This window comes from Leptinotarsa decemlineata, unplaced genomic scaffold, assembly GCF_025532065.1.
Source record: "Leptinotarsa decemlineata unplaced genomic scaffold, Ldec_3_MD MMD2_tig00026328_RagTag_RagTag, whole genome shotgun sequence".
Classification (NCBI taxonomy): domain Eukaryota; kingdom Metazoa; phylum Arthropoda; class Insecta; order Coleoptera; family Chrysomelidae; genus Leptinotarsa; species Leptinotarsa decemlineata.
The window spans coordinates 26,280,008-26,304,638 of NW_027412688.1; the positions used below are offsets into that span (position 1 = coordinate 26,280,008).

The 24,631-nt window shown below is 32.3% G+C and overlaps 4 protein-coding genes across 6 annotated transcripts; 1 reads left to right on the top strand and 3 right to left on the bottom strand.

Moving 5' to 3' along the window:
- Window positions 1–1,224: 1,224 nt before the first annotated feature.
- Window positions 1,225–9,353, bottom strand: Mvb12 (multivesicular body subunit 12-like Mvb12). 3 transcript variants are annotated; one of them, XM_023161042.2, is made up of 6 exons: window positions 9,224–9,353; window positions 8,969–9,062; window positions 8,769–8,910; window positions 7,251–7,476; window positions 5,773–6,136; window positions 1,225–2,024 (listed from the first exon to the last, which is right to left on the bottom strand). In XM_023161042.2, exons 2-6 carry the CDS (start codon window positions 9,038–9,040, stop codon window positions 1,938–1,940), a joined length of 891 nt encoding a protein of 296 aa, XP_023016810.2. In that variant the 5' UTR covers window positions 9,041–9,062; window positions 9,224–9,353; the 3' UTR covers window positions 1,225–1,937. The 3 variants fall into 3 exon arrangements, with proteins under 3 accessions (XP_023016810.2, XP_023016801.2, XP_023016818.2); XM_023161033.2 differs by having other exon boundaries at window positions 9,141–9,298; XM_023161050.2 differs by lacking the exons at window positions 8,769–8,910; window positions 8,969–9,062; window positions 9,224–9,353 and adding an exon at window positions 8,201–8,410.
- Window positions 9,354–9,695: 342 nt separating this feature from the next.
- Window positions 9,696–17,690, top strand: LOC111506082 (box C/D snoRNA protein 1). Its single transcript, XM_023161019.2, has 4 exons — window positions 9,696–9,961; window positions 10,015–10,282; window positions 11,532–11,985; window positions 17,188–17,690. The coding sequence occupies exons 1-4, from the start codon at window positions 9,894–9,896 to the stop codon at window positions 17,349–17,351; spliced, it is 954 nt and encodes a 317-aa protein (XP_023016787.2). The 5' UTR covers window positions 9,696–9,893; the 3' UTR covers window positions 17,352–17,690.
- Window positions 15,358–16,197, bottom strand: LOC111506114 (uncharacterized). Its single transcript, XM_023161074.2, has one exon. It carries the CDS (start codon window positions 16,102–16,104, stop codon window positions 15,499–15,501), a length of 606 nt encoding a protein of 201 aa, XP_023016842.1. The 5' UTR covers window positions 16,105–16,197; the 3' UTR covers window positions 15,358–15,498.
- An 873-nt stretch (window positions 17,691–18,563) lies between the features above and the next one.
- On the bottom strand, window positions 18,564–22,980 carry Sec22 (vesicle-trafficking protein SEC22). Its single transcript, XM_023161059.2, has 4 exons — window positions 22,781–22,980; window positions 22,619–22,728; window positions 22,261–22,568; window positions 18,564–19,382 (listed from the first exon to the last, which is right to left on the bottom strand). Exons 1-4 carry the CDS (start codon window positions 22,853–22,855, stop codon window positions 19,234–19,236), a joined length of 642 nt encoding a protein of 213 aa, XP_023016827.1. The 5' UTR covers window positions 22,856–22,980; the 3' UTR covers window positions 18,564–19,233.
- Between the last annotated feature and the right edge of the window lie 1,651 nt (window positions 22,981–24,631).

Genomic DNA, 24,631 nt, shown 5'->3' on the forward strand with positions numbered 1-24,631 from the left:
ATTGGAGTTAACAGTTTCCGGAACAGTAAGAGTGTCTGTTTGATCAAATCCATCTGGAATGTCATTTATCCATTTTACTACTTCCTTGTGTTTTGATATTTCACTCAGGTTTGTTCGTGAATCTTCATGAAAGTTGGTTTCATCAATACTTTTTAACTCTGCATTTTGAAGGTCTTCTTGCATTTTTGGAAGGCGTAAATTGTTCTCTATATGCCGTTTTTTCTTTTCTAGCTCATACTCGATTCGTCTGCTCTCTAGTTGTAATTCTTGTCTTCGTTTTTCCATTTCAATTGCATTTCTCTTTCTCTCCAATCTTGCAATACTATGTTTGGATTTGTTTGTTGGTCTAGTCGTGGTAGAACGTATTCCATAGATTTAGTCAATTTCTTGGAGACCTTGTCACTTTCTATCACAACTTGATTAGGGTCAGGCATTTCGATATTTTCCCTGGATTTTGAAGACTCAGCTGGTAGTATTTTTTCAGATGCGCTTATGAGGGGATAAATCACTGCTGTTCTTACATCAAATCTGAGCGGAACATCGAATCTCTGTGGCCAAATATAATCCGTTGACAGGCTTTTATTCAAACCAGCGGTGCGTCTTTGGCTTAATTTTCGTTCCTTCATTTCGCGATCACGTCGGGGTCACCAATGTTATTTCGTATCAAACTTTCGTGCCAAAAAATATCCAATTTTCGTCAAAACAATTATTTTATTGACAATGACAAGTTTTACAAAAAAAAACTCTTTCTTTTCAACAACACCATAACAACAATTCAACGGTAATAAGATCAAGAAAATAAATAAATAACTCAAAACTAATCAAATAATCAACATCAGTGCACAAAAATCAAGTGTAACACCTGTTCATAGTGATAAGAAACTTTTTAAAGAATGAGGTGGAAACATCAATCTTTTATATGGTTGTCAGCAAAATTTCCGAAAAATCTTGAAATACAGAAACAATTGCAAAAATCATAGAGGTGCCTCTTATCTTTAAATTTGGCATTCAGAAAATGGGTTCACAAATCCTTTATATGAGAGAAAATCACGAGAGTTCCATGAAAACGTTTCTAAGGAACCACAATGTGTTCTTGCACCTTTTCCTATTTATATTGAAATTTGAGGTATTTGTAGAAATTAGATTTCATTTTTTCATTAAGTATTCACATCATAAATTTCCTTTATGCTAAAACCAACATAAGGTGAATCAATAAAGAAAAACCTCAATTAATTACTGTTTATTAACAAAATAACTACTATTAGATTATAAAATATTGGCAACTTCACTAACAATATAATCAAATCTCTAATACATATATATCACTTATGATAAACACCAAATTCTGTGATATTATCTGGAATACCAGGAAAGGCCAGAAAGGTAGAAAAAATAGTGAGCTAACATTTTGGTATTGAGTTCAAAAGTGGCTTGTCCAGAATTCCAATTTGAAATATTAATCAATAGTTGCTCTACAAATTTCGATTAAAACCACACGTTTTTTTTCCACTCTAACTCAAGATTTCGATCAATTATCTCGATAAAATAATATATTTCGCTTTATAAAAATGTAACTAATCTGCCTTGGTAGCAGTCACATGTTGATAAAAATGACAATGACTTGCAATTAAAAATGGCAATGAAAGATAAGATACTTATTGGATAGGTGAATTTTCATATACACTGCAAGTTATAGTCATTAAGGCTCTTTTGTTAACTACAGTGTTGTAAAGTTTCGTGATGCAGTAAATAACTTACTCTCTAATATAATCACTAACATAAAAATAGTCGATTTAATTTGTTTCATATAACATATCATAAAATGGGCTTAAATTTCTACCTTTACGAATTAAGATAGCACAATGTGTATGATCGAAATGGATATAAAACTTTTTACGAATTCAGTTCAGTTCACTAGAAAAGGCACTTGTGAAAATTCAAGTTTGCCTTTCAACTGTGAAGGGGTAATCGTAATCCTTCAAAATTTGTTGCATTGTCCTTGCTTTTATTCTTGGAAACTGAAACTAAAAAGAAATGTGTGATGAATATGTTAAAAACTGTGATAAGGTAAACGCTGGAGATATGACGCAAGGTTTGAAAACATTTTACAAAACAATTATTGGATAACTCAATTCTACATTGTGAATGCTACTTAGGAATTACTTACAATTCATTGAATTCCATATTTATACAAAACTAAGGAGGCTGCTTTTGCGGTATATCCCTAACTAGGGTGGGGATATGCCACGTCATTTCATCAGAATGTTTCACCTAAAGCTCTGTAATATTTATGCCTAAGGAGTCATACAATTACATCTGGATTCGAAAGGAAAATATTCTAATTTCAACCAAGGATGAAAAAAATTCTATAAGTATTCAGTCGAAGAAATGTAAAGGCTATAACAAAATTTTATGGGCAATACTGGCAGTCCTAAACAGGAGTCATGGACTTGACGACTTTTTTGGAATAAATCAATGTATGAGCCAATCAAGGAAGATTTCTTCAGTTATATATGCGGATTTACAAGACATCAACAATTCACCTCCGTTTGGAAGATCGTCCAATCATGCCGCTTGCTTGTTTATGCCCTTGAAAATGATGAAAGGTGACATAAACAAGACTTCTGCATCGCAACATGCAACTACGGTTATGGATTCACCTCGTTCAAGGGAATGGTGATACTGATACATTTCCTTTAGCAACGATAACGAATCGCGGCGGATTGTTCAGTTTGAAATAATTCTTTTTCAGATGATTCCGAAGTGTTTTTTCTGGATTATAATCAGATTCAACAGCTGTCCGAATTGAGAAGCCATTCCAAGAAGCCCCTGTGAACCCTTTGCTAATATATTTTGGCATTTCTGAAACCATTAATCAATTTAACCATCACTGAAATGGAAGAAAATAATGTGATGTCAATTAAAAACCCAATGGACGAGAGATATGACGCGTATCATATCACCCGCCAAAAAATCCCCATTCGCCGCCATTTTGCAAAATGCAATTTTGTCCTCTTCAACAATGGTTCAGTTTACTTGTTAATTTAGTTATAGCGTTGATATTAAATAAATAATTGATCTAGTCATGTCATTACCTGGGAAATTGCCTACAGGTCCTGATGGAATTCCGCTATTCCTAATCAAAAAATGTGATTTTATCCTGGTCAAACCAATTCACGTGATATTCAATATTTCCTTGAAATCGTCGGTCTTTCCAGATTATTGGAAAAGAAGTTTTTTGAAACCTATTTATAAAAGTGGATCACATGATATAAAAAATTATCGAGCAGTCTGTAATGAATCAGAATTACCCAAATTGTTAGACAGCCTAATTACAAAAAAGCTAACATGGGATTGTAAACATATAATCATTAATCAACAACATGGTCAGTCACCTAACGGCCGGTAGTGGAACCCACCATTAGCAGCATTATCATTGGCGTCATATCCCCAACATTTACCTTATCTTTTCAAAAATGATAAAACTAGCCTGCTCATTGATGGATTGTTTATATGTAATTTGTACTATACATTTGTATTCTTGGCCAACGTAGTACACTAACAAAAATGTAGTTGATAGAGAATACAAGTAATCTCGAGAATCATTCAAATCATTATTATGAACGAATTTGTTTGGCTTGACTTTTTTGTGTCTTGTGTGAATCAAGTCTGAAATATGTCATTTGAAGTAGGGTTTTTGGAAACAGTTCAACCATACACGATACCAATGCTCAATATTACAGTTCGTGCCAGATCTCCTAAACATGGTATTGAATATATGTTAAATGAAAAACTTCGAAGTGATATGGAAACTGAATCTTTTTTATATATATTCTACCAATTAACAATTATCACGAACAAATCATTTTTGCTTTTTTTAAATTTGAAAAAATGAAGACAAACATACTCCAACTTGAAACCTAAAGCCTTACCTGAAATGTTCATGTCAAACATAATTGAAAAAGATTTTTTTTAACAAAAGTAACTATGTCTGATATAATTTCATAAAAAGTCAAATGCAACCTGAACAATGGGACAGCATTTGGGCTTGAATTAAAATTGTAGATTTTGTACATTGTTGAAATTGATATTTAGATTTACTTCTTTCTTACCTGGGTTGAACATTGATGATAAACTGAAATTTAAAAATCACACAATAAACTTAAGCAAGAAGCTTGCCTCAGGTTGCTATGCACTAAGAGTGATTTCTAGAGAACTAGGCTACTCCCATTCAAGAACAGCTTATTTCGCCCTAACAGATCCCCATATTAAATATGGAATTGCCTTCTGGGGAGTCTATTCTAGAGATTTATTTCAAATGATTTTTGTGCTCCAAAAAAGGGCTGTCTGATATATGTGCAAAGCAGCTCCCAGGGATCCATGCAAGCCTCTTTTCATAGCTCACGGTATTTTAACAGTAGCTGCCCTGTTTATCTTGGAATCAATTTGCTTGATAAAAAAAATTTATTCTTGGGCATCTCCCCCTTCCTCATATAATACTCGTAGCCACAATAGTAACATAGATCTGCCTATTCCTGCGAGCTCCCTTGTTAGGGATTCAATTATATTCAACGGGATCAACTGTTTAACCACTTACCAGCCCGAATTAAAGAAATTATAGTGCTTAACAAATTCAAAAAAGCAGTTAAAATGCTACTTGTTGATAGGGCCTATTATTTAGTTCAGGAGTATCTTATTTCCAGCTGAATACCTCAGTGTATTTCACATTTTTAGCTTATGTTTATTGTATTTTGTTAAAATTGTGTATGTTTCTTTTTTATGTAGATTTTTGTATCTTACATATTATTCATGACTTTGTCTACAAGATGTAGTTCTTCAGACAATAAAGTATATTTGATTGATTGATTGATTGCAGAAAAAATATTCTTTTTCCACTTCAGTTGTATTGTGGGTAATATGTGCAGGCAATTTACCTACATTATTTACTTCCTGCCTCCTTTCTTAGACCTTTTTTGGCAAATTTGTTTTGGTGTTAGATATATGAATTATTTAGCTATTGATTGGTTGGACAACATTAAGCTTTAGCCATAATCCGAATGGAATTTCCTTAAATGACGATGGTTCTGTGTTTCAATATGTCGGTCACAATTTATTTTTAATATTGAATACATTTTATCAGCTTACATCTTCTAATCAGTATCAGTTGTATCAATAATTAATCACTGTAGTTCTATTTCCATGATTGTTCTCATTTGTTAAAATTTTGCATATTACTTCCTTTATTTACTTTACATTTTTTAAACTGACAAATACATGCAGCCAACGGCCTAATGAAGGAATTGAAATAGTTCCTTTTGTACTGTTGGATTATTATTATTGTCTTCATCATCCCAAGAAACATTAGATGTTTATGAATAGGGATTAACTAAAGATAAAAATAAGGAAATACCAAACAAGAAAAAAACAAGTAATTATTTTTAGCAGTGAAAATTGAATTTGTTAATAGGTATTAAAAACTAAAATATAAATAATTGAACAATCAATATAGCCAAGCTGTCAAATGTGAAATTCTTCATAATTAATATAAAAATATTTAGAGGATGATTCTGGCTATATAAATCCTGTATTTTCAATTTAATTCATTAAATACGTTTTCAATTGAGATACAAAATACTCTTCCCAAAAGTTATGATGCTGAGCAATAATGAAATGATTGTGAGGTATTTGGATAGAATATCAACCCAAGTCTTTTTGAATACATTTTTTTCTCAATTATGAAACTCTATGAAACTGCTAAAATCATCTACTCACCCTGTCACCACTATTGGATGCTAGAAATTTCGGATTGATGATAAATGGCACACCATCCAAACCATTTTGATAAGTTATCACCAAAGTCTGTGTTGAGTTTTGATGAGGGACAGCACCTGGAGGTTTAGGAGCTGGTCGAATGGGCCCTCCAGGAGCAACAGGAGTTGAAGGATACCCCCCTGGTCTTAGAATTTCATAGTCGTGGTTGTTATCTGAGAGTGCAGGGTACATTGGATTAACTCCTCCTGGAGACATTGCATTGGGTTTTGGAGGTCGTTGAGGAGGCGTCGAGTTGGAATTTGGGTCTGCTTGAGAATCTTGAACATTTCCCATCTTGTAGCAAATTGTCACTCCGTTGATTTCTCTACAAGAAAATCTGGTATTGATGGCATGTCTTCCAAGCGCAATACTAATTATATGAATATCGGATGTTTTCACTAAGATTCAAATGTCACTAAATGTCAGAGAATAAAGAAGTCCTGAAATTAGCTCAAATCTTACACATTGTCGATACTTGAAATTAAAAATGTACATAAGGAATGGTAACGTTTAGAACTCAAAAATCTTCGAAATTGAATGTTCTTGTAAAGGAAATCAGCTTATGAGATTGGTACAGTTTGCTCACAAATAACGTTAACAAATATTAGGTGGTTTCAAGAGTTTTGTCCCTTTTTATGAGTCTACTTTAAATTGTTATATATCAGTGAATACTTATTCAAGGTAATTCAAATTAGCGCCATTTGAACCAGTGCACTTTTGCTTACATAACACAGAAGGATTAATTCCGCCAGCATAAATATTTGTTGTTGGGATTCGATGAAGTCGACGAAGGCCGTTACTGCCTGGTTGTGATAGAACAGTGCATCATAAGGTTCTACCGGTGAGAAAGTTATCGAAGTGGTTGAAAAGATGGTATTTGTTTGGAGAGTATGGTGGGTGAAACAAATTTCAACGCTCAATTTGTTTGTTTTTCGGATGACGATTTGTGAAACGTGTGGACAGGCATTGTCACGGAGCAGGATCGGACCCCTTCTGTTGATCACTACCGGCTGCTGATGAAAATTTCAGAACATTTCATCGATTTCCTCACAATGGGATTCTGCTGTGATCCGATCCAAAAAAAGGATTTTTTTGTTTGTGAAAAAGCAAAGAACATACCTTGAAATGTGACAATATCTGTCGATTGTTCAAACCGTGGGGCACCCACTTTTCGAGCTATTTGACCTTTCCAATAAGTTTTAAACCATCAATAACCGCAACATATACTGAACCTTTAAACAAATTTGAAGTTTGTAGGCCTTCAATAATATTTAATAGAGCTAGTAGGTTATGGCACTTCAATCTATATACAGTGCTTCACATTGATAACCACACTATTATTTTAATGGACCATTTTGGCAATTTGCAGATAAATTTGAAGAATATGATTCCAAATGATTGAAATGCATTCAAATTTTTCATCTCAATTATGTTCTTACCCCGCAAATGAAAATCCTGTAGGAGCTTTTCTCAGTCGGCTACAAATAATTATATCTGTTACAGCAGTTCTGATTTCTTTTCTATTCACTAATCTATAACAAATCTGTTTCTTCTTCCAAGCTTTTTGTTCACTATCTGCAGTCTTATTTAATAAACTGAAACCCTGTGGTGGATTAGATTTGTCGCCAAGAACTAATATTTCTTGTATTACAAAATTTGGTAGCCCTGGAAGAAATGTAAATATTTTTCTGATTATTTGCAAGCATGCCTTTGTTTACAGTACAGTATGTTATCCACTAAGTGTGCAAAAGTTTTTTTCATTAGTTGCGCAATTGAAATTGGAATTGAATAAGTGAATACTATACTAGAAGCCCTAAAAAAATGTTATTCAGAAAACTTTCTTACAATGAAAAGTCATGGACTCTCATTCAAATTTTTGTAATTTTTTGAAAATTTTTGAACTACTTCCATGATTTGATAAGTAGAATTTGGAACCTCTGGCATGAAATGAATCATCATTAGATCCGTAAATATTAGTCTCAGTGAAATGCTCTTCAAGAGACAGCATTTTTGTTCTGGTGAGAGAAAAGTGTTTTCAATAGCTTTACTCCCGTGATATATTTTTTCCATAGATTTAATTATATTCAAAGTAGCTATAATCAAATCATTAGGTATATTTTAATAACTAATAGGGAATAAACTCAACAAAAAAGGACCTTATACACTTCCTTAAAAAGCTCAGAAACTATTGAAATATACCATAATTTTCAATCCTTTCCTTAATGCCATATTAATATATGTCTTTTAGTGAACAAAATGTATTTTCTGTTTCTTTCTCTAACCCAATCAGTATTTATAAAAGATGATGAATTTGCTTATAAGAGTATTTGATTGCTTGTATACCTTTATTTTCTACATAATTTTTTAAAGTAGATGGTGTGTTCATTACCGTAAATTGTTGTAAAGTATTTTTGCAAATATTGTGCTAGGAATGTATAATACATTGTTATTAATTTGTTGGCACACATCACAACTTTTAGGGGTTGCGTTCATTGGGAACAATAGATGGTTGATAGAAGTCTATTCTAAATCCTCTCTATATGGAAACGGTTCATATATCAAACTGTTTGAAAATCAATTTTTCGAGGTGTTACAGTTGGAATATTATTTTCACTGATTTTATTTAACTTATGAATTATAGCTCATAAACCATTTAAAATTAATAATTGTTGAATAATTTAAAGGAAGACATACATATTGAATTCCTTTAAAAAAACCATGGTTGTTTAAAATTAGATATGCATAATGTTTGATTATGTTAAAAAATGTGAATATAATTAAAAAGAAGTTTCAACAATAGTTGTAGATTTTTTTTAAAATCTATTGATTTACTTTTCAGAACAACAGATTCTGCAATAATATTTTATTTATATCTTTCTAAGAAAAACAAAATAAGAAAGTGGTTATGGATTATTAGCACCCTCAAAAAATATGCAAAAAAACTAAATTGTATTTACCTTCAGTTTTCGATAAACAAAGATATCTGGCTGAACTACTCTTAAAAATTGAGCTCTCTCTCAGATCAGCATCTGAATCTTGATCATAAGTTTTGCTGATTGCAAAGAATCCTCTAGGACATTTTTCCAAATTCTCTACAATCTGGAATTGGTTTATTAAAAAAAATCAATGTCAAGAATAATATGGATTGAAAACTCACTTGTATGGCAGTTATTGGTCTATCATCTGGCAAAGAAGTTAAGATTTTGTGCTGCACAATAGACTTTAACATTGTAATCAGTCTTGTCAATCTCCTTAAAAGAAAACAAATATCAGGTAGTTCTAATAATAGAAGTAGCGGTAGTGAAGCTGCACTGAATTGTGATAAGTACCTGCCATACTGGAGTTAGCGGAATCAAGTGGGCTATTAATAAAGTATTAGTCACAATCTATGAATTGAAAAGTAAATACCTACAATAATTAAAATGTCTATCTCAATTACTTAAAACATGACTGATGAAGTGATGAACAATCAGCATCCAACAGGCTTGCCACTACCACTGGATATTTTATTCATAGAAAGAGTATTTAAAAGGTTGTTTTGGTTCTCAGTTTGTATTGTTTCGGATAGTCCAAATTCAGTTAGTCACTGGTGAACTGAAAAGATTTACCATGTACAGTTTTCCTGATTGTTAAAGACAGTACGGACAGAGAACCAGAATAGGCATTTACATTATAAACGCCCTCAACATTTAGTCGCAGTCGAAAATGAATTGTAAATTAAAAATTATTTTTGTTTTTTTATTTATGGGAAGGGGGCCAAGAGACCAATATTTTTCAAGTGAATTTTGAACTTGCGTTTGAATGAAATTTTCCTGCCTTTGGAAGAACAAGAGTTTGTCAAAACTGGGTCAATGATCTGATATTTCAACAAGTCCATGAAAAGTAGAAGAAGAACAATATGTTTTTGAGGTTGGTAATTTAAATTTAAACATCATTGAATTTTTAAATTTCTTCAAATATCGTTCGTCGTTCTCTCAGATCTTCGGATTTTCAGAATTGGGCCCCTCCATGGTCTGTGCCCTCCATAGACTTCATAAAATCTCAAATATTTCGTCACGTCAGTTATATTGAAATTTCCATTAATGTCAATAATTATGGAAGATACAGTAACTAATGAAACTCCTGATGTAAAATCAAAAAGTGATAGTAGGTTGTATTTTCAAGATATTATATTATTAATTTCTAATATTTTTTATTTTGTAGGTTAGGTGCTTGTGAAGTATGTGCAACTAGAAATGCAAAATACACTTGCCCCAGATGTGAAGTGAAAACATGTTCACTGAAATGTAGTAAAATTCACAAATTGGAGCTAGAATGCAATGGACTTCGAGATCGAACAAAATACATTCCTTTAAAAAAATTCACAAACCTGGATTTGTCAAGCGATTATAGGCTATTGGAGGAAATAACAAGATCAGTTGAATCATCAAGAAAAACCTTTGGAAGAAATAGATGGAAAGATTTACCACCTGTGAGTATTATACCACTCCAAGTAATAAATTATTTAAAGGAGTATATCTTGAAACAACTATTGTACCTAGGTGCGATTCTTTCTATTAATTTTAAAATAAAAACGGTAAAAAATTAATAACTTGGAAAATAAACAAAATTTATCAGTTTTCAATTCTTGATATGAATGACTGTCAGAATAGTTGGAATTATCTTGAAAATAAATCATATATGACAAACAGTCAGCAATTTTGTTGGGAAGTATGTTATTTTCTTTGCTTTTTATCATAGAACCATGGAACGCAACAAATTTTTTTTTTACTTTTAGATTTATGAGTGCATTAGAATATTAGAATGAACATTCATTCCATAGATCACACACCATAATCCTTAACTAAAACAATTAAACTAAACAATCAATCAAACCAAACTTTGAGGATTGTTATGATTTTACACTTATGTATATTACTCTGGTATTTTATGTTTTTACTGAATGGTTTGCTTTACTTTTACATTACTTAGTTCACAAACTTTAAAGCTCCCAAGTACATGACACAATTTTGAAAAAAATTGATAAAACATAATAAATTGCACTTTGTCTCATTGAATAAACAACCACTTCTGAATCAAATGTATTCACAGAAAACTGAACAAAAACTGTGTAATGTATTTTTGGCAAAAAAGATTCTTGCTTTCTATTTCTCTATCTTTATACAATAATGTGAACTTCTGAAGAAAGTAGAAAGCCAAATAGTACTTTACAAATGAAAACTCACATAAAATATTCAATATAAAAACATTATCATATATCTACAAGAACCTAAATGGCATTTTAATATCCATTTATTGTTTACCTCTTAATCCGTACTATGTAAAATTGCAAACAAAAGTTTCTATTACTTTTTTTTCTAATAGTTTCTTTGTCTCCCACCGGCCATGACTCAGTCCGGTAGCTGTAACTTTTTTCAAATGTGCATGAAAAATTCAACACAATTTCTAAATATTTTTTTTGAAGAGTTTCATCCTACAAAAACAATAACTGTTAATTTCATTTCAATCAAAGACTGCTTTCGAGCCATAGAAAACGTTTGGAAAACCACATATTTTGAATAACACTCTGAACATAGTTGATCAATATAAATGATTGCTTATTAAATAATGTAGAATTCAGGAGTTGGATATACCGTGAAAATGGCAATTTCAACCTTGACTCCCGATTCATTTCTCTGAAATATTTTCATCGCGTTTTCTATTTTCTAATTTATTTTTAGGCATTGTTCAAACTTCGAAATGCTGCTAGAACAAGAAGAATCAATTTGAAGTTTCTGCCTTTCAAGTTTGCCAGACGAAAAAATAATTCTACAGCATATTTCCACAAGCAAGATTCAATATATTGGCATATTGAATGGATATTTGTTAATGCAGACATGTTGAAAGTGACAGATGTCAAAGTATGTGAAACTGAAAAACTTGCCACCATATTAAGCAAGCATTTGACTGTGGAAAATGAAACTTTTGGCGAAAAACTTCATTATTATCAAGCCGTTGGGATACCGGGGGTCAAACTATTTTTGAAGGCAGAAGAAAAAGGCACTAACAAGTTTTATGAGCTAGATATGACATTGTCTCTACGTGAAAATTTAGAAAAGAAACTTATTATCGAACACCCTGTAATTCATGTTTTGTTGAAGGATCAGGACTGTGGGTACAACGTGATAGACTCAGGTATGAAAATTTCTCAGGTTCATTGAAAATACTTGTTGTTGCTTTCTATTAGGATGCCTTCATCTGATTTCATTTCAATATTCAACAGAGGTAATTTGAGTACATGGCTTGCGCTTTTTTCAAAACAGTTTTTTATCAGACTTACAGTTTTGTCCAAAACTTGTATCAGCAAAATTTGTTGCTAAATTTTACCTAGCTTCATCTTAGGAAACAAAAAGCACTTTACTGCCGCTGCTGCTATCAGAATTAACAACAATTACTTATTGAATTGTTACAGAAATTGTTATAAGGTTACGCTTATAATGATTAAAAAATTCCTCCTGGCTCAATTCAGTAAATATACGATTTTGTTTATTTCTGCAAATAAATCTGATCAGTTGCGTGAGAATAAAGTTACAAAAATGTACTCGTTATTTTTTCTTCAGTCATCTTTCAAATTATTGATGGTAGATTTCGATTACAAAAGAATGAAATTTCTTATATTTTTTATACCCATTTATATTTGATAAGAGAACATTAATTTTCTTGATTATTTGTAACAGTCAACAGAACCAATGAGAAATTGCCGTATGAAAGTGTCATTTACTTTTATTAACAAGATGTTGTTTGTGGAAAGAGATACAATTTTGAATGAATCAAGTTTTGTAAGGAAAAAAATTGAAGTGACAAATGAATATAGTTCTGTAGTATGTGACAGTTACGAGTTTTTATCCAGATATGTGATCAGCAGAATGAACTATGTACGTCTGAACATATGGTCATTATAATTTCAGTCTTAGGTCTATTGATACTGTTCTGAAATTAAAAACATATTTACATCTAATTATGATTTTATGCTGCAAACATGCCCAGTATTTCAACATAAATTTTTCACACCATGAAAAGTTTTTGTTTTAAACTAGTCATAGACTTATGTTACGAGACGATTTGACATCCCAATATCACTGTTTTTTTAAAAGCATTTAGAAGTATTAAGGGTTTTTAATTGTTGATGAGAAATATGCAATTTCTTTGATATTTTCTTCAATAGTGCAATACTATGATCATAAAAACATAATATTAACCACTTCCAAAAACTACTTGTTATATAGTTGCATAAAAGTGACTTTTTGAGGATTGATAAATGTATAAATACATGGATAGTAAACACAAAACTAGGTCACTGAAACGAGGATAGTTTGATAGCAGCACTTGTAAATACATTATGATAGCAGCACTCGTAAATAAAAGCTAGCGAATTTCGTTGTTCATCACCAAAGTTTGAATAATTTCGGATATGCTGTTGTTATCTAACAGTCGTTTGAGTGAGTGCTTTCATGAAAATGGACAAAATTGAGTATCGAGCTTTCATTACTTATTTGTTTTTGAATGGCAATATGCCTACGCAAATCGAAGATGAGTTAGAGTCTGTATAAAGGGACTCTGTACCATCATTTACCACAGTGAAATTTTGGGCAGCTGAATTTAAAAGTGACTGTAAGAGCTTGGGAGACGATGAACGTTCGGCAAGTACAAAAACTGCACCTACGGACGAAAGCATTGCCAAAGTTCACCAAATGGTGCTAGACGACCGCTGAATTGAAGTGAGATAGCAAAGGTTATGAACATGTCAAAAAAAAGTGTCATATACTGAATCAACATTCAGGCATGAGAAAGCTGTCTGCGCGTTGGGTGCCGCGTTTGCTCACGTTATACTAAAAACGTGATCGAATGAACATTGCCAACGCTCTGTTGGCGCAAAAAATCCGAGGAAACACTATTTTACGCTCGAAACAAAAATACAGTCCAAACAGTGGACTGCAAAGGGGAAACCGGCTTGAAAAAAAGCAAAAACTGTCTTTTTGGCTGGGAAAGTGATGGCGACTGTTTTTCGGGAGAGTCGTGGAGTCACTTTAATCGATTATCTTCAAAAAGGAAAAACCATTACAGGAGCATACTACGCATCATTACTTGACAAGCTGAAGGCAGAACTTGCGGAAAAACGGCCACATTTGCAGAAAAACAAAATCCTGTTTCACCAAGACAACACGCTTTGTTATGTCATCTTCATTTTCTTCAGGTTGGAAATTTTTTTCCTTGCCCTTTCAACTGTCTTTCGTCAGGAGGACGAGTGGTTCATAACTGAAGGTGTTTTTTGGTGACGACATAAAAATCAATGACCTCTATGCCGTCCTGCCTTGTGTACCCCTTCCTGCCTGGGGTATTTGATGAACAAACTGTTCATTTTAACAGACGTCGTGAGGCCTTCACTTAAACGAGCGACAGGACCTTCTGTATCGGAAGGGGTCGTCTATCTATAGTATAATCTACAGCTTTCCTAACTAATGGGTTGTCATGAGTTTTCGCTGACTCGAAAACTCTTTGATTCCTCGACTGAATGGACTGCCGTATAGTTAACAGCTTCAAATCTCTGCAGATGGCTTAATTCATTCTTTCCATTTCCAAAATGGAAATATTTGATGGAGTGGTTTGTCCCCAGGCGCCTGTAGCATACATGATGACAGGCTTGAACATCGTATTGTATAGTAGAATCTTATTTTTAAGATTGAGCTGTGAGTTTTTGTTAATCAGAGGATAGAGTTTTGCTATCCTCGACTGCACTTCGCTCTTGATATAATCAATGTGATTTGCCCAGGCGAGTCGGCGATCAACCCACAGACCTAGGTACTTAACTTGCGTTTGCCATTCGATCTCCCTGCCTGAAATCGTGACCCTTGTGTCTGGAGAAACATTACGTCTCCCCAAGAAGACAACACTCTGTCTCATACCTCAGCGGTTGCCATGGCGAAAATCCACCAATTACAGTTTGAACTCTTGACCATCCACCTTACTCACCAGATCTAGCCCCAAGTGAATTCTTTTTGTTCCCTCATTTAAAAATTGCGCTCGGAGGACAGAGATTTTCATCAAATGAAGAAGTAATCACTTTCATGAACAATTATTTTGCAGAGAAAGTATTATTTGGACGGGTTACAGAGATGGGAGCATCGCTGGGAGAAATGTGTAGAGTTTAAAGGAGACTATGTTGAAAAAAATCTGAAAAAATGTCTTGTATCTTTGTTAGGTCGGAAATTTTTCAGACCACTCTCTTATTCTCGAATCTGTTTTTCCGTTAATCAGCTGTCGCCCCAAGTCTCACAATTTGAGAAACTTGTGCGAGCTAAGGACTAACGAGGTCATACCTTTTAACGTGTGATTCCTAACACGGTTGCAGAATCATCCCAGCTTCAACCAACTAAATTCTCTCGAGAAAAATATCTGGTCGAGGCAAGCATAGAACCCACGGCCTTCCGATCGTGAGTCGGGCGTACTACCACCGCGGCCAATACAACTCAAAAAATAGTAATTACCTTAATGAATAATACAAGTATATAGAAAATGATTTCTAGTATTTTACTTCATATTTGATACACATTTTACAAAAATCTCATAAACACTTGGGTACTTCTGATCAAATAATTATTCTAGAAAGTAATCGAGGAAAATCTGAGCATTTTATCTTGTTTAAATCGATCATTTATTATCTTTTGGAATGAAATCATACTGGTCATTCTGAGGATCAGCATAAGGAACCCCATTTTTGAATGTTTCCACAAAATATTCATTGTTCCCTTCAGCTTCAACATCTCTGTCAGGTTCTTTGCTTGGTAATGGAGTAAGCGTATATTTTCTTTCCGAATTGGGATTACGAATAGTAGGATGATCACTAAAATCAATAGGTTTGGAAAACATTTGGCATTGATTGTCTGGAGAAGCGGTGGAATCTTCATCACTTATAAGCTGCTCAACTTTATTTTTGTTTTGTCCTGGCAAGCAAGCTTTGCTATCTTCTTTTTCAGCATTTTCATAACTTTGTTCTTCCACTTTGAACTTGGGTTTTGGTTCTTCTGAAAAAATCGCAACAATTTGGGCAATGTCTTTCTCGGAAGCTATACGTTTCTCCATTGCGATTTTAGCGTCTCTCTCAGCTTTCAAACGTTCCTTTTCTTCTTTTCTGTTTGCTTCTTTTAAATGCAAAACTTTATATCTTGTCGCCCCATATATTATTCCAGCAATAAGGAACGTGTATCGGAAAAATCTGATCAATGGCGAAACCTTTGAAGGCCCTGGCAGTGTCATGTCGATTTTGTAAGATATTTAGCTAGAGTTTATGACATATTGATTTTCGAAATTTCATTTGACATTTACAAATAATGATTGACATTTCTTCTGAATACAACTTGATAGTAGCACTCTAAGGGTACTGAAGGTTTCATGACTGTCTCTCAAAAAAAAAAAAATTAATAGTTAACAGTGCTGGATTTTAACTTAAGGCCCTATGAGCTATTTGGATATATGGCTGATATGGGGTACTGGTCAGGAAAAATCGTCAGTGAGGAGTGGCTTTCTGTAAGCCAGGATAGGTAGGGTCGGGGACCCTCGAAATTGGGGCCCTGTGTAGCTTATGCCTAAATCCTGCACTGCTAGCAATGCCCAGTTATACAGTCACAGTTTTAAACTAAATTCGATATAGGAACGTAACCTAACTCTGAAATGTACATTGGAATTTTGTGGCGTTTTGGTTTGAAGTTGGAAATCATAATTTTTTCTTGGGTTATTCGAAATTTGGGTTTGTTAGAAATGATAATGAAGACATATTTGAATTAATAAATGTCGGTAGAAATGCTAGTACAAGCTTGTACAACTGGGTCTAGTAAGAGTAGCAGAATGTTTTATTTTAATTTAATTTTATATATATATATATATATAGTTATACAGAAAATAGATTTTTACTTTATTAAAAATTCAGTAATCAGATTTATCAGACCACTTTCATGTATGTGTACATATTTATTCCCAATTTGAGTAATTTTGTAATGGCTGGCATGAAATTTCAATTACATTTTTCGTATCTTGAATATCCTTATTGTTTTTGTTATAATTTTTTTGGCAATATTACATAATTAATTGTATAACAGGAAATCAAGTTGTCAGGTTTTGAACATTAATTTCTGTTATGTTTAACACTACTTTCAAGGAAAATTTTCAACATTCAGTCAAGTTGAATCTGTTAGCAGTTTGATCCACCTAAAATAAATCAAAATCAGGTCTGTTTCTGAGGTCTTTCGAATTTGGTTGACGCGAATATTCACCCCCAATCTGTTTTCGATTCAGTTGCATTGTAAGACACCATCATAGAAATACTATTTCAAATGTTTTCAGATGATGAAGAGGAACACACGAAAGCCGACGGGAAACTGAAGTCTGGAAAAGAAGTGGTGGATAGTATCGTTAGCAAAGCGGAATCTAATGAAAATTTATATAAAACATCGAAAAATTTTCTTTTCACATCAGAGTATTCAGATGACGAAATTGATTCAGAATGAGCAAAACTGAATCAAATAGCAAGGTTTTTATGGGGGAAGCCAGAAAAAAATGTATGATCATATGAACTCACACATATACAAGTGAGGTATAGTGATGAAAATATATGAAAAAAAAAAACAGTGTTCCAGTCATATCCAATACTGAATTTCACAAATGTAGAATATTTACCTAAACAAGGTTTAACTTAAGTATAATTGAGTATCTGGAATTTCAAAATGACTAGGATTGTTGGAAATATTTTTAGGTAATAATATTTAGGGCTACAGCTTTATGAATATGTTTATTATATTAATGTGGATTTTGTACAAGAATTGAATATTTTTATTTGTTGAATTATATGTATATATATATATATATTTTTTTCTTAAATTCTCATGTTATGAAAAACCTAGTATTCCCGTTTCTTGGAAAGAAACGACCTACTTATGGTGTTTATTATTGAAGGTTAGTTTTCTGAAAATGTGAAAAGGGGCTCTCTTTGAAAAATCTTAAATTATTTGATTCATGACAAGTGTCTTTCTTATTATGGATTAGGTCTCTCTGATCTACTATAATGAGCATTAGTTGACAACGAATAGTGAATTTGAGCATAATCATTGGTTCATTGGAGTACTGTTGTGAATAAATAGGTGAAATATTTAGTGGCAATTCGTAAAATACTTTTTGATTGTACATTTTTTCTAAATAGAAAAAAATGTTAACTGATAAATGGTTAACTGAAAAGATCAAAACTAGATCAGGTAGACATAATCTTAATTATTCGAAAATCATTTGTGATTATAGGAGTAACAAGTGCAGAAAGTTACAGTGAAAAACTTCGATTCACAAAAAATTTCAACTCTCTTTGAAAGACATTTTTTTGAGGAGGACTCAATACTTTCTACAATTTTTTTGGGTTTATAACCTTCCACAATCTGAAAAATAAAAGCCCAATCAATAGAGAATCTGCTGAAGCGTAAAAAGGGCAAACTGAAAATTACTGTGCAGTATAAACCACTGAAAAGTCCAAATAGTCAGTAACTTGTATTCATAAATTTTGACTAAAAATTGAAAAAAATAAATAATAATACTTAGCTTCCTTTTTTGACTTGTGTCAAAAGGAATTAGAGCTATCACAGTTTCGGTCAAGAGTGAATTTTAGATTTTGAAAACTGTGTATAAAATTCAATCATCCAAATAGTTTTCAAATGCATTGAAAGGAAATGAAAGAATAAAAATATAAATAAATTTATTTTATATATTTACAAAATCATTTGATGCAATTTAAATACAATACACCCCTGCTTCAGTGAGTGTAAAAACCATTTAAAGACCAACACTATGAACGCAATACACCATATCAATATTAGAATATATAACTAAAAGGAGGTCCCCAAAAAAGTGTCACAACCAGAATAATGACAATCAGTGTTTCCATAATGTACTTATGTATGTTTGCCTTAGTATCTTTGCAGATTCATTGATTTTAAACTGAAATATATTTAACTTGAAGGAATTAATAAATTGAACAAACTTTTTTGTTCGGAAGCAAATAAACAACTGCAAAAAGTTATATCGAATTGTGTAAATGATTTTTAGTAAATGCAGAGGGCATATAATTCATATTTTGGTATAGCTTTGATTGTACCACTAGTTATTGTTATTTTGTACCTTCCATTTTTTACATTCAAGGTAGCATAATAGAAACAAACAATTAAAATTTTTGTATCCTATCTACAAACTTATGAACTTCTTAACAAGCATAATTGTATTCTGCAATGACCTATTCAGCCGTGACAGCATCAAATGAAAATTTTAATGAATTTTCATGGTACTATTTTGTTTTTCTGAATATCAATTTGGAACTGGATGTACATCTTGTAGAATTGCTGTTAAGACACTTTACAATATCCAGAAATAAAAAATAAATACCAGAAAAACTATTCCTCCTACTGCGGCTTTGACATACATCGATTTGGTGTTCAGGTAAGTGGCATCTTTTTTATACTTTTCAGTTAACATTGACAAATTTTGAGTTTTTGTATCCAATTCTGTAAAAAAAAAGAATTTGTTATTAATGTCTTATATCATGTAAATGATCGAAAAGACGAATAATAGTATATTATGCAACGATCATGTAATGATAGTTATTAAGACACGAGCATTAACCGGGATACGAAACGAGCCGAAGGCGAGTTTTGTATGGTATATGCGAGTGTATTAATAAGCATTACATGAGAGTTGCATACGCTATTTTTTCTAAACCCGATAAATAATGAAAAACAATAAATATTATATTTGTATTGAACACATTTACAGTAATTAACTCATTTTTTTTTTAAAACACAAACTTAATGGTATTATCATGGATATATGAAAACTATAAAGATTATAATTATATTTATATTGAATATAACAACTGTAATTAATCTGATCTTTTAAAAATATTGGAGTCGATTCTATATTGCTGTTTTCAGACATTTTGATAATATAGGTAGGTAATATGAAAACTGATTTTGACAAATAAAGCAATTAGTTACTTAGGTTAGAATCTAGGACAAACAAAGGAACAGGATTCTTGATTGAAAAATTATGGGTTTCTATTGGTTGATAATCTGTATCGTTATGAAAAATCTGTATCATAATGGATATCATTATGAAACGGATTATGGTCATATAAGTGTATTGTTAGAGTACGGGTGTAGAAAAAGTTATTATTATTATTAATAGGAAGGGTACTGCTGAATCAGTGATGGGTAAGATTGTATAAATTCATCAAAAAGTGTACTTGTGTCTATAGCAAATATACATACATTTAATATATATTGAACTATTGTTAGTTATAGCTACAGACTCGAGAAACTCCAAATTCAGTTTATTATACTTACAATAACAAAAATTTTTTTATGAAAGATAAGAAACAATACAGAAATAAGTCTGATAAAAAGCAAGCAATGTTCCCAAATACCAGAATTGCTACACTCTTCTTGGCGCACGTTTCAGGAAACTACTTATTTCCTGAAGTAGTCAACTTGGTTGGCGAAACGTGCATTGAGAATATTGCAGTTATGGTGTTTGAGAACACTGCTTGTTTTGGATTTATTCTATGCCAAAGGTTCTAGTACTACCTTTCGATGAGACTGATGGTGAAGTCTATCTGAAGCTATCCTACTTAACCACCAGAGGAATTACGCCCAACAGAAATTTGAAATGAATCAAATAAGTAAATTAAAGTCTATTTTCGCATTATCAGCGATAATATATAAATTTGGGAGAGGTTGTATGTTTCGATGCATAGAATTGTTTCATTAATTGAAAGCATATACATGAAATAATAATTATGAAATAATAATAATTACAGTTCATCAACAACAGTACACCTCAAACTTTACTGTTTCAGAACTCTTTCATTTGGAGAACTGCGTTTATGTGGAACAAACTTCCTGAAAACGTTTTAATATCCAGTATTTAATATCCAGCGATTCAAATCCAATGTGAATCACTACTTTCGCACAGGCACCGCTCATAGAGTGCCTTAAGGATTTTTCTGTATTGCTTGTATTTTGTCCTTAAAAAAAATACAATTTTGCTCAACAAGTTATCGACCGAAGTCTTTCTGTTGTATACATATTAAAATTTAGAAAAAACTGTAGTATGTTATGTAGAAAGGTTATAGAGTTTTAGAGTCGAGAAAATGAAAATGTTTTCATTTAATATTTGAGTTTATTAAAATTACATATTTTGAACTCTTCTAGTAATATATTGTACATACAGATTGCATTAAAGACAAATGCCCTTTGAAAAATTGCTGGTCTGTGCCGAAGCACTGTAAAGTTAGACTTGTTTCTGACATTCCTTAAACACATTTGAGGTCGAGAAGTGAAACATCGTATCAGGCTTGGTAGGTAAGGATTGCACAAAAGTTTTTTCAAGAGAGTATTTTAATGAAGTTCATGAGAACTGGATTCATATTTTCTTATGAAATAAAAACTAATTTCTATGATTTATCTAAACCTAACATGGCATGGAAACTGGATATAGTTTGACGGGAGAAATTTACATTACAGCTACTTGCTCAGTTAATACACATCCATATTTCTATCAGTCAATATTCTCAGAGACAACCAATCTGTACCGAAAAGTGATATTGAGACTAGTCTGGGAATGCCGTTACAACTGAAAAAAAGGTGGACCAAAATGAAGTGATTTTATATTGAATGTCTTGACAATCATGAATCACGGGTAAGAAAAAGCTGACGAGTAATGCCTGAACCAGCTGTGAGGTACCAAAATCTATGGTGCAGGAGTATATTAATAAATGGATCAATAAAAAACATACACCTGAAAAAACCTTTGTGAAGAGACAGTCTGAAAAAAGAAATGAGAAACTGTTCTTATTGAAATAATCAGAAGGCTACTCAAGTGTCCCCCATTTAGGGAATACTTGAACAAAATAGGGTATAATGAAGATCGTAGCTGAAGGCAGTGTAAACAGGATAAAAACAGCCCATCATATTTTATGCCCTATGAGAAGCCCTAAATCACAGGAAGCAAGCAATTAAAAAAAAACCCTATCTATTCAGAAGATGGTAACAAATATCCAATAAAGGACTAACTATCGAAATTATTTTAGCTATTATCTACAAAGCAAGTAGGTAAAAATTAAAGTGGGGTTATTTCAGGATATAGTTTTTTGAGAGAAAAGCTTTATGGCTTTCTAATTCTTCATCATGGAACAAAAAAATTGTAATTATATTCTTTCTTTCCTTGCGAGTTTCTCATAATTATTATTTGATGATGAACCATACAGCCAAAAATCTTTTTTTTTTCCATACAAGTGCTTTATCTCAGTTGTATAACTTTCTTACCACATTTTACCTTACATCAAGATAAACTAAGAGTTACTGCTCAGACTTTTGTTTTACGCACCTGATAAAACTGTCCCTCTTTGTAATACATCATCGATATTTTGAACCATAATCCTCTGAACATCTTGAAGTTGATTATTAATAGTGTTCAGGTTTCTTCTAGACCTAGAATCTGTGAAGGTTTTTTTTGCTTTCTGTATATACGTATCAAATTCTATAAATGTGTAAGGCCTAGTAACAGTGTTCACTCTTTTACCGTATTGGGAATGGAATTCTTGTGCAATGTCCTCAAGATAAGAATATGCCAAACGTTTGGAGTAGTTTTTCTCACAAAGTACTAAATAGCATACTTCATATTCTATTAAATAACTAAAAAACATTTCATTAATTTCATCAACTATGCATATTTTTCAACATACTGGAATAAATATGGTCCAGTTTCAATAGTGCACCTAGGAGGAGATTGAGGTCCTAATTTTCGAAATAACATTTTCGCCTGGTTTTGGTAGTCTAGTATACTTCTTCCAGACTGAAAACAAAATAATTTATGATGGAGAATATTTTAGAAAATTCATATGTACCTGTTCATCTTCTTGCATAGTAGCTGCTAAAGGAAGGCCGTCGGCCACACGGGCAATCATAGTCATTAACACCATTCTTGTAATTCCGTTTTAAAACAGTTTTTCTAACTTACAAATTACAATCTGGATTAATCGTATGATGTATGATTATTGGTTAACTTTTATTTACACGTCATTTTAAAAACGTCAATTAAAGAGTGGTTAGCTGTCACCTGTCACACTGTTAAAAAGTCAGTTGTAGAGGATCAGTCGATCTGAGTCGATCACTGACGTACGCTATTATTTTCTCAGAGGTGCTGAAGTAGAGGAAAGATATTGTAAAGAGCCAAAATCCTATATAGAGTAGAAATTGCTGTAGATGTAGTGTCATAACACTTTTTTCTTCCAGTTTTGAATGAATAAAAAGAAAATTGGAATACATATCCAAATTTTCTTTTGGGCTCGAAACTCTCTTTTTAAAAAATTGCATATAGGGTCACGTTTTTTATGAATCCACTCCATATCTCTGTTGTTCAGAATTTAGAATTCCGAACACATTTGGAACATTGATGTATATATCATATTGACCAAGTAAAACTTATTATTGTAGTACGCGTGCTGTTTTGCAGGTGGTAGTACGGTCAATTATTCACGAAAGATATATTTTCGAATTTTTGACACCAAATTATGTTTGTTTTTGGGAAAAAGTTTTTTGGCTTTCCACTTCTCCATCTTTATAAAAAAAATTGAAAAAAATTCATATTCAAAGTTACGGCATAAAATTTCACTTACTTCCAAGGAAAACCAACATCTTCAATAGGAAAAAGTAATTTTCGTATGATTCAATGTTCATATAAAAGTAGTTGTTTCGAAAGAAATTTTTTTATGTAATTTAATGTTCATGTGAAAGTAGTCGTGTCGGAAGGGCTTTTTCCAGTTAGTTTCTTTGTAAGGAATTTATTTTGATTTTAATTGCTTTCTCCCTTCCTCCAGAAGTTTCGCACATTTTTCGTATAAATATGGAGGAGAAAGCCAAGAAGCTTTTTTTCGGTGTAAATTGAGCACACTGTATTTGGACAGTACATTTTCGTATCGCACTGGTTTAATATCATATATACGTTAAAAAACAACACTTCCGCCTATTGTAAGAACACAAATAAATGTCTGAATACCTACATCCATTCCAGGTACAATTCTTTTTATATTTGTCACATTCACCTATTTTTATGTTCAATGAGAAGTTGAAAGAACCTAAGTAAAAATGGCTAGCAAACACCCACAAAAATTAGAGACACTGCCACTGCCTCAAAGACTGAATTGGCATTTAAAAAAATTGCAGTTGAACCATGATCACAAAATGATAGGTAGGTTAAACTTTATAAAAGCTGCATCATGGCATTCCTATAATGAAAATGAAGTGGTGTTTATTTATGTGGTGTCAGATATATCTATTAGATAAAAAGTTGAATCAGCTTTGCTTGGTGAGATTTCCTCCGCTGTAGAAGTTGATACAAATGGAAATTGTTTTCAAATTCGGAATCAGCAACCAAAAAAACAGTACATACGAAATTATTTTGCAAGTATAGAAAACTAATGAAAAAAGGTTGAAAACTGTTCCGTTCCTTGATGTTTTACTTTACTTTTACTTTGTTCAGTGTCGCATAACAACCATATTCCAAATATGTTTGGAATTGTAATCTAAACGTAGAGATAGGGGTGGATAAATGAAAAATCCTTACTACATAAATGTCTGAAAAGCAGAAATCTAGTCTTTTAGCTTTCTCTATTCTATTGAAGTAAAAATTTGGTCACCGTACATTCACACCTATAGTGACATAATTACGGAACACTGATTTGGTTTAAAAACTTAAA

Bases quoted from the DNA above. Each gene is read 5' to 3' on its own strand.
- LOC111506082 (XM_023161019.2), top strand. From the start codon at position 9,894: ATGTCAATAATTATGGAAGATACAGTAACTAATGAAACTCCTGATGTA. The intron at 10,283-11,531 runs GTGAGTATTATA...ATTTATTTTTAG, and splicing joins GATGGAAAGATTTACCACCT to GCATTGTTCAAACTTCGAAA. The intron at 11,986-17,187 runs GTATGAAAATTT...AAATGTTTTCAG, and splicing joins GTACAACGTGATAGACTCAG to ATGATGAAGAGGAACACACG.
- LOC111506114 (XM_023161074.2), bottom strand. From the start codon at position 16,104: ATGACACTGCCAGGGCCTTCAAAGGTTTCGCCATTGATCAGATTTTTC.
- Mvb12 (XM_023161042.2), bottom strand. From the start codon at position 9,040: ATGTTAAAGTCTATTGTGCAGCACAAAATCTTAACTTCTTTGCCAGAT. The intron at 6,137-7,250 runs GTAAGAACATAA...ATTTTCTTGTAG, and splicing joins ACAGGATTTTCATTTGCGGG to AGAAATCAACGGAGTGACAA. The intron at 2,025-5,772 runs GTGAGTAGATGA...ATTTCTTTTTAG, and splicing joins CATCCAATAGTGGTGACAGG to TTTCAGTTTCCAAGAATAAA.
- Sec22 (XM_023161059.2), bottom strand. From the start codon at position 22,855: ATGGTGTTAATGACTATGATTGCCCGTGTGGCCGACGGCCTTCCTTTA. The intron at 22,729-22,780 runs GTACATATGAAT...TTTTGTTTTCAG, and splicing joins CTATGCAAGAAGATGAACAG to TCTGGAAGAAGTATACTAGA. The intron at 22,569-22,618 runs GTATGTTGAAAA...AATGTTTTTTAG, and splicing joins ACTGGACCATATTTATTCCA to TTATTTAATAGAATATGAAG.